The 11338-nt window shown below is 47.8% G+C and overlaps 1 protein-coding gene across 5 annotated transcripts in view; it reads left to right on the forward strand.

The window, feature by feature from the left end:
* PFKFB3 (6-phosphofructo-2-kinase/fructose-2,6-biphosphatase 3) overlaps window positions 1-10500 on the forward strand; it is a 44574-nt gene extending 34074 nt beyond the window's left edge. For 2 of the 5 annotated variants that reach the window (XM_051795233.1, XM_051795230.1), the window contains exons 10-16: window positions 14-118; window positions 1131-1260; window positions 1454-1516; window positions 1687-1751; window positions 3282-3452; window positions 4546-4568; window positions 6507-10500. In XM_051795233.1, coding sequence (XP_051651193.1) covers window positions 14-118; window positions 1131-1260; window positions 1454-1516; window positions 1687-1751; window positions 3282-3452; window positions 4546-4568; window positions 6507-6561 — 612 coding nt within the window. In that variant the 3' untranslated portion in view covers window positions 6562-10500. The remainder of the gene's footprint in view (window positions 1-13; window positions 119-1130; window positions 1261-1453; window positions 1517-1686; window positions 1752-3281; window positions 3453-4545; window positions 4569-6506) is intronic. The other 3 variants (XM_051795232.1, XM_051795231.1, XM_051795234.1) reach the window with 3 other exon arrangements.
* Window positions 10501-11338: the final 838 nt, after the last annotated feature.

Raw genomic sequence — 11338 nt, forward strand, 5'->3', positions numbered from 1 at the left:
CCTGTTCTGGCAGGGTGTGTGTGAAGAAATGACGTATGAGGAAATCAGGGAGCAACATCCAGAGGAATTTGCTTTACGTGATCAGGATAAATATTACTACCGTTATCCTTCAGGGGAGGTAAGTCCCCAGGGAGACCTCCAGAGACATGACTTCTACTTTAAATGTGGCCTTTTTGTCTTCATTCTGTCCTCTAAACTTGAGTAGTGAGTGCTCTAAGAAACTAGAATAGAGAAAAGTCAGGGCTTATATTCACCTCTATGCTGAGCTCTTGTGAAATTGTGGTATGTGAAGATATCACTGAGAAATGCACCACTTAACAAACAGTCCCACTGACTTTACAGCAGATTAGAAGGAAAGGGACTCTGGAGGTTTCTAGTTCAAGTTCCATCATTATATCCACTCAAAGTGTTGTGCTGCCCCAATTTCCTTTTCTGTCATTTCCAAAAAAAGTAATTTTCACCCTGTTCTCAGTATCATTCCCTAAGGGTTGATGGTAACAGCTCTGTTATTAGCAATCTGCTTTCAGCGTGTGACACAATGAGGTGGGAATTTACATCAGTTCTGGATGATACTTTAGGCTGTGAATTGAGCTATTTATCCCCAAATTAAAAGTCATTTGGGAAAATAGACATAGACATTTGGGAAAAATCTTAGATACACTGTCATGAGGATGTTTCCAAACAGAGGAATGTGTGGAGATGTCAGACATCGCCTCTGGGTGTCTGGAGCTCGTTCTGGCTGCCTGTCATGGTTCTTTATGAAGTCCTTCAAAACCCTGGCATTTCTCAGGTTGCCCCAGACTTTTCATAACTTAGAAATCCTGTAGAAAAATCAAATTTCAAGATGAGAGAGGGATGCTATCCTGAGAGCCTCTATTGCTTACCTTAATAAAGTCTCCAGTACTGAGATGTGATTCACTGAGATGGGAACAACTTCTTCTCTGATGGAAGAAGTATCTGTGTTCTAGAGTAGACTGAAGATAAGGATTTACTTGTTTTTAGCAGTAATTATGTTAGTTTAGTCAGAGGCATGAAATCAGTAAATGTAACAAGACAAGGAGCATTGCTGCTCCTGAGGTGCTCGTTTCTTTGAGTCTATGCCTCATCTTCCTTCCTGTCTTTTGTCCCAGTCCTACCAGGATCTGGTGCAGCGCCTGGAGCCAGTCATCATGGAGCTGGAGAGGCAAGAGAACGTCCTTGTGATCTGTCACCAGGCTGTCATGCGCTGTCTCCTGGCATACTTCCTGGACAAGAGTGCAGGTGAGCTCCCAGTCTGTGGGAAGAGGATGGACCCTGCTGGAGGAGGGGTGATGGATGCAGCTCCGCGGAGATGTGTTCAGGTCAATGTGGGCCTGGAGCATACATCTTGTTAGGTGTGGGGTGGCCTTGGCTGTTGATAAAGATGCTTTTGGAGAGGAGGTAGGATAACCTTCCTGCTTTGCTGTCTCTGCAGATGAAATGCCCTACCTGAAATGTCCCCTTCACACGGTGTTGAAGCTGACCCCGGTGGCCTACGGTAAGTGGGACCTTCCTACTAAACATGTGGAGAGGTTTGACTTGTACCTCCTCCTGAATCCAGACTGCCTCTGGGAGAACAGCAGGGATTTGTGGTGAAGCACTGGGCAACACCCTGTACCTTTTGGGTTTGCTGATGGCCTCTCTGTCTCCTTGTGCTCCCCTCTGCAGGCTGCCGGGTGGAATCCATCTCGCTGAACATCGAAGCCGTCAACACCCACAGAGATCGGCCGGAGGTGAGTGTTGCTTTTCCTTGGAGCCATCCCTTGGTGATCCCCTCCTGTCCCCTATGGTCAACTGGCAGTGGGAACACCTGGAGTGGGCATGGGGAGATGGCTCAGCTGGGTGCTTGGAAGTGCTGCTGGTGGAGCATCAGATGGGTTCTTGCTCGGCAAAGTTGTGGCTGGTTCAGGGTTTTCCAAGGGAAAAGGAGCATTGCATGTGCCTGCTTCCCAGTGTGTTTGCCCAGACTAGAGCTGGCCCAGGGAAAGCTCCTCCCTGGTCTTTCCCTTTTACCAGTACAGTCATCCATTCACTGAAGCAAGGAATGGAGCCATGGGTGGAGAAGGTGACTTCTCCCAGGTCTCCCAGTTTTCTGGCAGAGCCTGGGCTCAATGCCCAAAATCTGACTTTGCAGATTTTGATTGTTTGTTTTTGTTTTTTTTTTTTTTCCTTGTATGCCCATGGCACTGTGGGGCTACCAGAATGCCTTTCTGCTGGGTGGGGTGTAGTGGTGCTGGGCTGGGAATGCTGTGGGGAGGAGACCCCTCTTCTGAAAAAATTCCTGTAAGGGCTGGTCTATCTGCCATGTGCTCCACTGGGAGCTCAGAGGCCAGAGAGTGGGATACCAGCTTGGTGTTGGGTCTGGGTGCCCCGGGGATGTTGTGCCCCTGTCCCAGATGCTGGGACCTTTCCAACTTGTGCTTAGTGGTGATGGAGCCCAACTGGATGCTGGACAGTCGGAGCCATCCTCTTTTGGCCCACGTCTCCTTTCCTTCACTTCCCGACCTTGGCAGGTGGCAGCATCTGGGCCACCTCTCCCTCCCCGTGGCTGTAAGGGGGAAGCCAGTCGTTCCCCCTGCCATGGGGGCCATCAGTGCCCTCCTCCACCACCCTTGCTGGGGGTGGCAGGAGGGCCAAGGGTAGGATGGAGCAAGACACACACGAAGTGCTTGGGTCCCCTGCTCGGCTGTGTCGGCGCTGCCCCTCCATCCCTCCTCGCTTGAGTAGGAGCTTGGCAGTGCCAACCCTTGCTGGCTGCTCTGCTCCCACTTCCCAAGTCTTCCTTATCAGCTTGGGCTGGCTTGTCTTCCCTCTTCTTGCTTTCACACCTCTCCCTGGGCAGAGGGACCGGCTTCCAGGAGGAGACCAGACTGATGAGTACCTCTCTCTGTCATGCAAAGTCATGCCTTGACTGCTGCTCGGTGTTTTTAGCTATCTGTAGTTACTCCTTTGTGAGCAGAGACTTAGGTGAGGGGAAGGTCTTTTGTGTCTGAGTGCAGGGCACTTTATTTTTGGCCCCTCCCATTCTGTGCTCTTGAACACTTTTGTATCGGGGTTTTTTTTTTATGTGTCCAGAGCCTTTCGTTTGCTCATTGACAGTGATTGTGGGGAAAAACAGAGGCCACTTTAAGAAAAAAAACCAAAACAACCTGCTCCTTTTTTTTTTTTCCTTTATAACTGTCGCCTTCTTCCCTTTTTTTTTTAATTTTACTTTATTTTTTTTTTATATTTACTTTTATTTTCTTTGTCTCACTTTAATTTAGGAAGCAAAGAAGGGACCTAACCCGCTCATGAGACGTAATAGCGTTACCCCTCTAGCAAGCCCAGAGCCCACCAAAAAACCTCGCATCAACAGCTTTGAGGAGCATGTGGCTGTTTCTTCTGCCCTGCCAGGCTGTGTTCCTCAGGAAGTGCCCACGCAGATGCCGGGACAAGTTAGTTGAAATCTCTCTTTTTTTTTTTTTTTTTTTTTTTCTTTTGTTGTTGTTCTTGTTGTTTTATTGTTTGTTGTCCTCCTGTCACTCCTGAAGCTGAGGAACTGCTTGCACTTGTCGCAACCTGTGCTGCTGTCTCTGAGATGCATCTTCCTCCCACGGCTGCTGTCCTTCCCTGCCTTGGGTTGGTCTCAGGAGCGCCCGGCGAAGGGTCCCTGTTGATCCTCTCTTGGGTTTTGAGAGCGTCATGAACTGCCCCCAGTGGGCTGTGTTAATTTAGTGCCTTCACTGTCCAGCATCGTGGTGTCAGACTCCCAGGGAGCTACATTTCTAGAGGGAGCAGGACCAAAGGGCTTGTGCCTTCTCTCTGTGTGTGCTCGGCTCCAGTGTTGACCTGGGCATTGCAATAAAGCAAATGTTCTTGTGCTTCCCTCAAGATGGAGCTGCCAAGACTCATCTTTGGCTGGAGGGATCTCTTTCCTGGAACAATAGGCAAAATGGACCAAAATTGAGTAGAAGCTTCTTGGTGTGGTGAACCTGAGTTGAAACCCTGTGGGTGGTTGCTGTGGTGCTCACGTACCCTCTGTCACCCACCCGTGAAGAGATCTAGGAAGAGAGACCTTGCTGAATGCACGCTTCTCCAGGAACAAACACCCTTCCCTGAGCTCATAAAGGAACTGGGATGGTACTGGAGAAGCAGCACGGGAGCTGCTTTGCCATGCTGCCCTTCCCACCAGCTGCCTGTTGGATCTCACTGTCTTGCCCAGCCCCTCTTTCTGTTACCTGTGTTGTCTGGTATCCTCTTGCCCCTCCTCAGCCAGATCACGGGCAGGTTAGGAATGGCTCTGTGCTCCCAGATTGCTCTGCTTGGTTGCTGCTTTGCATGAGCCTCCCACCCCAGCAAGCACCAAGTGGGACAGCCCAGCCTGTCTTTCAGCTTTTGGGGTCTGCTTGGGCTGGTTGAGTCTTACACAAACTCTTTGCTGGCTCCGGGTTTGGAAGCTCTGGCTGTCGGGTGCCGTCCGTCGTCCTCTGCCCAGTCTGGCACGGCGTTACTGACACCTCTCTCTCCGTTCTCTCTGTCTCTCTGCAGCCTTTACTAGGGAAGGCATGCCTGTAAGTACCTTCTTGCGTCTTATTCCCCCTTCCAACCCTTTTCCATGTCTCTTGCCATCCCACTGGTTGTTTTGTTGGGAAATCTGACTGGGGTGTGGACTTTTTTGGAGTTAATATTTCTCTGTTTTGAGGGGGATTTGTCTTAGGAAAGGTAAAGAGGAGACCATGGATGTTGTTTTGTCCAACTCCTGAATATCCTAGCTTGGTTAAATGTCCCAAGTTTGTTGTGAAATGAAGCAAGTTATCACTTGCATTCTGTTGATGATGCCTACGTTCCCTGGACAGTTATGGGATGGGAGGTGCTGTTGGGTTTTCCTGAAGTTATCTTCTCTGTGATGGCACATTGTGCTGTAGGTGATAGACCTGGATGATCTGTTCTTCCTAAGGGCTCTGAGTTGTGTCTATGAGTGATGGCACCAGAGAAGGTTCTGACCCTCTGAGGAGTGTGTCTTCTGGAGCTGGACTGATCCTGGAACCAGGCATCTGCAATTCTGCAAACCTGGATTTTGGGAACAGTCAGCTTAGGTGTCATGGGCAGAGTAGATGCAAATTTCCTTCTCTATTAAGAAAGGAAAAAACCTTGAGCATTTAATGCACTAATTATGAGTAATCAAGACTTTGACAGTTTGACTTAGTGCTGTTAGATCCTTATGTAACAGGGTCAGGACAACTTCTAGGTGAATTTGAAGCCTTTGGACTCAATTTATGCTACATCATTGACTTGAGAGCACAACAGTTGTAGAGATGTGCTCAAATGTCTTCTCAAAGACTGAGAAGACTTTGGGGCTGAGTTGGGACTGGGGTAGTGCCCGGGGGTCTTCTAGAGTAAAAGTTTTTGAAAAAAGGGTAGTTAGGAACATTGCCCTTGGCTTTGCTGGTGGTTGGATTGGGGAAGATCATTGTGCTCCTAGGGCCAATGTAGGAATTAAGTTGGTCAGCATGGCTTGTATGCCTGTGCTCCTTTCCTTGCTGCTCATGGGCACTAAAGTCCCTGATGAAATGTCTAGTCTTCTTGGGTTGCTTTGAATGTTTTTTTTTTGTTTGTTTGTTTTTTTTGTTTGTTTGGTTTTTTGTTTGTTTTTTTTTTTGTTTTGTTTTTTGGGTTTTTTTGTTTTTTGGTTTTTTTTTGGTTTTTTGGGTTTTTTTTGTTGTTTTTTTTTGTTTTTTGTTTTTTGTTTTTTTTTTTTTGTTTTGTTTTTTTGGGTTTTTTTTTTTTGTTTGTTTTTGGTTTTTTTTGTTTTTTTGTTTTTTTTTTTTTTTGGTCCATCCCTCCATCCACCTCTTCCCCATCCGTATTTCAATAAAAAGCACTGCATGCCTCAGTACTGGCTGGTACACTGAAAACACTCCCTGGTGTTGAATTTGGGGGATGGCTGTGTCAGATTTAGCTGGACCAAGAGCTCTACTGGAGCAGGCAGTGATGGTTACCCATCCCAGGTGTAGGCTGGCAGCGACGAGTTTAAAATCTCCAGCTGCTGGGAGCCTGCCTCCACCTGCTAGTGTGGGACTTGTGGAAAGGCTGCTTTTGTGGGACCCATGAAGACACCCTAAACTAAAGGCTTGGTGACATTCATGCTGTTGTTAACTCTCAGAGGCTGTTTTCTTACATTTGGTCACTCGCTTTGTCCCATCACCACTTGTGTGGGGTCAGGGGAGGTGGAAGGTACCTCATTCCCAATTTACACCATGGGACTGGGTTGGCAGTGAGTGTTTTGTTGCATTAACCTTTGCTATTGGGGTCTTGATTCCCATCCAGGAGGATCAGGGGACACCTGGAAAGGCAGGCAACATGGCTGTGGGATTGAGCTGGTTTGGGATTGTGGGACTACCTGCTGTGATGATTTCTTTTCCTTTTGCTTGGTTTGTGATCCAAAGTGCACTTTTTAACAACCACCTGATCCCCTCCCTTCTTCTCCCCTTCACTTTTCATGCTTAAAGAAGACCCGTTTGTCACTTTCTCAAAGTTTTCTCTTTACTAATATTTCCAAGGTAAATGGCTCTGGTGCATGTGGCTTTTCCTGATCCTCCTTCTGTCTCCTTAGATAACAGAGAGAGCAACTCTGCCTTGTAGCATGGCTGGGATTCCTGGTGCTTGTAAGAGGTAGCTTAGGTAGAAAAAGCAAATAAAATAAAAAATACTCCTCCAAAAAATAGAAACCTTCCTAGCTGTTTCCTACTTCTTTTCCCTACCCTGTTTTGTGTAGTTTTGTGAGTTGGGCAGTGTCCTTGTGGTCATCTCCCCTGGGTTTCTCCTTGAGCGGATACTTTCCTTGGGCCTGGTCCTGCTTGTGTTCAGATGATTGTCTCTGGTTTTGTGGTTCCCACCACACACTGGTGGATACCTGTTGTCACCCTGTATCAGGGCTGTGTCTGGAGTGTCTCTAGGGCCCATGAAACCTCATGGGGTTGTCATTGGGGGAGTGTGTGCTCCTGCCATACCAATGGTGGTGGCTGGTCCCCATGCTGGGGACCTCATTGGCATGGCTGGTGGGAGTTGCCTCTTCTTGTCAGTGCCGAGGATGGACAAACAATGACCTTGCCCTTGGCAGGCAGAGGGGACACTGCCCACCCTCAAGGGGAGCAAGAGAGATGTTTAATTGGGCACCTTGACTGAACAACGTGGTCCTCTGTCACCTTGCCTTGCGGGGACCACAGAGCAGCTTCAGAAGTGCGGACCAGGTGGGGTGGGAGGATTGCCTTGGGTTTAGTTCAGTTCTTAGGGTTATCTCTGTCAAATTCCCACCCTGTAGTTAAAGCCAGGCGATGCTTGAGGGGAGAGGTGTGGGTAGCCAGCCAGCATATCCTCCCCTCACAGAATCACATAATATTGTTTGGAAGGGACTCACAAGGATCATCAAGTCCAACTCTTCATCCAGTGCCCCACACAGGGATTGAACTCATGACCTTGATGTTTTCAGTACCGTGTTCCAACCAAATGAGCTGATCTCAGGGTCATCCCTCTCCCTGGGTGGACAGTGTCCTCTCCTCTGTGGCGGATGCTTCCGTAGTGACCCGTCCGTGCTTTGTTTCCCTCCGTCCCTGTGTTGACGTGTACGTAGAAGACGCTGCAGGTCTGACCCAAGCACAACCCTCTCAACCCCTTCTCCTTCCCCTCTCGTTTCAGAACATGAACAACTCACAGAAGCCGTCGTGACTCCGTTGGCACTGTCGCGAGGCCGCCGGCGACGCCAGCTTCCCATCCCACTGCCATTCCCGAAGCTTGCTTATCCACCGGTCTCCTCCGTCTGCGGCGAGGGCGACCCTCGGCTGTTCCTGCTCACGCCCGTTCATCCGCAAACCGCTCTGCTGCCGGGGGGAGGGATGCAGGAGAGCGGAGGAGAGGAGCTGAGCTCCCCCCGGGGGTCAGCACCAGCTCTTCAGGCTGCAGCGTTTGCTCTCCTCTCCAGCGTCCTGTAGGGTCGTAGCGAAGCTGTAAAGTGCTTTCTAGCGCACAGGAGTTTTAATTTTTTCCTCTCTAAGCGGTTTTGATCTTCTGTATAGATGATTGGTACCCACTTGTCTGCGGGTGGGGTGTGTATATATGTGGATGGTGCGGGGTTAGTGGAGAAATAGGGGGAAGGGAGGGTGGGCAAAGGGGTTTTGCATTTTTTTTTCTTAATTATTATTATTATTAATTCTTGGTAAGCCCCTCCCAAGCTGTGCTGCAGTCCTTCACCCACGCTACAGCCTGTCGCACACGTCAGCCTGTCTCACCCAGGTCTGCGAGCACCAGGAAGGCAGCTGTGTGAACTCCTTCACTGCTAGGTTTAACTAAAAAACCCCATTCTTTCCTTTTTTCTTTTTTTTTTTTTTTTTTTTTTTAATCAGTAACACCTTAAAGGGGTTTGCAGGGAATGTAGGTCTGCTGCCAACACTGGTTACAAGCCTCCTGTAGTGTAGGAGGAACCACACTGCTGGTGGCTTGGGTGATGCTTTCATCTCGGGGGGCACCCAGGGATGGTCTGAGTTCAGGCGTGGTTGATATTTAGGGGGAGACTGAGCACTGTTTTGAGGTGCTGTGCTGGTACTCCATCTCCCCTTTCCTCTTTCTTGGAGGAAAGAGGAAGTATTGGGAAGGGTTTGAATCCCCAGGCTGAGCTTAGATGCGTTTTGTAGACACACAGGTCTCATGGAGGTGGCCAGAAGTCTGGCCAGGTTGCAGGAGTCCCTGTCTGGCTGCAAAAAGCCATGAGAAGGGACAGTTTTGTCTGTATTCTTTTTTTAATTTTATATATACATGCACATACGTGTGTGTGTGTATATGTGTATACATAGAAACCGCTTGGTTTTTGCACTTTATTTGTGGCAGGAGCATAACTATTGTATTTTTTTCAAGTCGTGCCCCTTAACAGGGGAAGCCTGAATACAGGCAACTGTTTGTTTTTTTGTTTGTTTTTAATTGTATTTTGCATGCTGAAAAGCTGGGACTACAAAATAATAGTAGTTACAGTGTTCAAGGTGTGTGTGGGGGGGGGGGGGGGGAAGGGGTGAGGTCCTGACTTTGACTCCATCAGCCAAAGTCCCAGTGGTTTGATACAAGAGATTCCTTGTTGGCAGCCTGCCCTAGGCTGAGAGACAGCAGTTAAAAATGGCAATTAACCACTATTGCTTTGTGGAAAAGTCTGTGGATTTTGAAGTTATCTTTTTTTTTTTTTTTTTTTTTTTTTTTTTTTTTTTTAGGGTTTTGGGTTGGGCTTTGGTTTGTTCCCCACCTACGTGCAGCATCTCCTCCATCCCCATCTCATGGGGTTTTTTTGGCTGGAGGCAGGAGGTGAAGTTAAGCTGCCCCTCCTGCAGTGCTGGACGGAGAGGTCTGGGGAGAAGTTATGACTTTTTTTTTTGTGTGTGTGTGTGCATGTTTTTGGGGGGTGTTGGTCTGTTTTTCCTTTGGGAAAAGGCGAACCACAGTGCCTAACGCTTCAGCCTCGCGCTTGGAGCGGCACCAACGGCGGGAGGGGGCCGGGACCACGCTCAGCCCGTGTCCTACAGTGCCCTGCCTGTGTGAGCTTGTGCATATGTGTATTATATTCCTGTACAGATGAAACCAAGAACACTTACCCCTACTTCATTCATTTCTTAATAGCCTCATTAAAAGCAACCTCTTTCTCCCTGTGTGCACGGGTGGCATCTGCCCCTTTGGTTTCTATGCCTTTGAGATAAACGAATGTTTTGGGGAGGTGACTTCACTTGGCTTTTCCAACCTCCTTCCTGGGGAGTTTTATCTCCCACCTCCTGCTGCAAAAAGATAAGCCAGCAAATACAAACATGACGTCTGGCTGCCCTGAGATCAACCCTGTACACATGTAATTCTGCGGATGTTTTGGTGTGTATTTGTGTGTGTGTATATATATATAAATATATATATATATATAAAAACAGAAAAAAAATGGCCCTAAACTTTCTTCCTTTGGGAATAATAGATGTCTCAGTAGGTCCATGAAAAAATGAAATTTGAACATGGCATTTTCTCCAGCAATGGGAAAACTGGTCTCTGAGGTCCTCTTGTGCTGGAGGGGTTGGTGGGATGGTGCCATCACACTGCCCCAAAAACTCACTGCCCGTTGCTTTTGGTTAACAGCCAAGGCAGGGTGGGAAAGAGGACTTGTCAAACCACACCAGTGATTTCTTCCCCCCTCTTTTCCCCTGGTTTTGTTTTCCTTTGTGATACTTGAATTTATTTTTTTAATTTTTTTTGATAGCAAAGCATTCTTTATTTATTTAATGTATACTGCAAAGCTTGGAGAGAAGGGTGTAGTTACTTGGGGTTACTTTTTTTTGTTTTTGATTTGTGGTATGTTAACTGTTCTGTATATAGGTCTGGAATAATTAATTGCCTGATATAAAGCTGTGCCAGCTTAAAAACAGGGTCTGCCTTTCAGAAATTTGTATATTTTGCAGTTGCTGGACCAATAAAATACCTTGTTGAAATACATATGTGACCTGGTTCTTCCTTGTATTAGGATTTATGCTCTCAGGCCCTAAGGGTCACCGTGTGCTACACAGTGCTGCCTCACACATATGTTCCTGTGCCTTGTAAATAAAAATTCTCATGAAAGACAAATAGTGGATGCTCCATCTCTGGAAGTGTTCCAGGCTGAGTTGGATGGGGCTTGGAGCATCCTGGTCTAGTGGAAGGTGTCCTGTCTATGACTCTACCTGCTACATCACCCTTGAGTATGGTGGTGATGTCTTGGAACCTGTCCTGCCTAGATCTTCATCTAGCCTGCAAATTAGACATGAGAGGCATTTATTCAAACCTAGTCTAGTTCTTGAAATCAAATACCTGCTTAAAGTGATTAGGTGCTAAATGAAGGGCTGAGCAAGAGCTGGCCTCTGAGATCACAGCTGTCTTTGCCCACGAGGCAGGGAAACAGCAAATGCCACCTGCAAGCAAAGTTGTAAAGTTCCCTGCAAAGTTCTGTTTTGGGTTGTTTTTCTTAAATTGTTTATTTCTGGTTCCAGAGAAAGAGTGGGGGAAGGCAGGGAGTGGTGTAATTTGACGTGATTTTCCGGAGCACATCTTGGGTGGATTGCTCCAATGTCATTGCAGGCTTGTCCTCCACCAGCAGCTGTAACTCTAAAAGCTTGTCAGGAGCAAAAGGGGCAAAAAGGTGGAGACCACTGTGTATCCTAGCTCAGCTCTGGGGTTACCTCCTGCTGGCTCCTGTGCAGTCCTTGCTCTGATCTCCCCTCGGGTGTCAGAGCCTGTCAAGCCTTGCTTTTGGGCTGCGGCTTGCTGGGATGCACAAGGATCTGTCTTCTCCCTTCTA

Source organism: Manacus candei, unplaced genomic scaffold, assembly GCF_025592945.1.
Source record: "Manacus candei isolate 608988 ecotype Guabito, Panama unplaced genomic scaffold, ASM2559294v1 h1tg000042l, whole genome shotgun sequence".
Lineage (NCBI taxonomy): Eukaryota > Metazoa > Chordata > Aves > Passeriformes > Pipridae > Manacus > Manacus candei.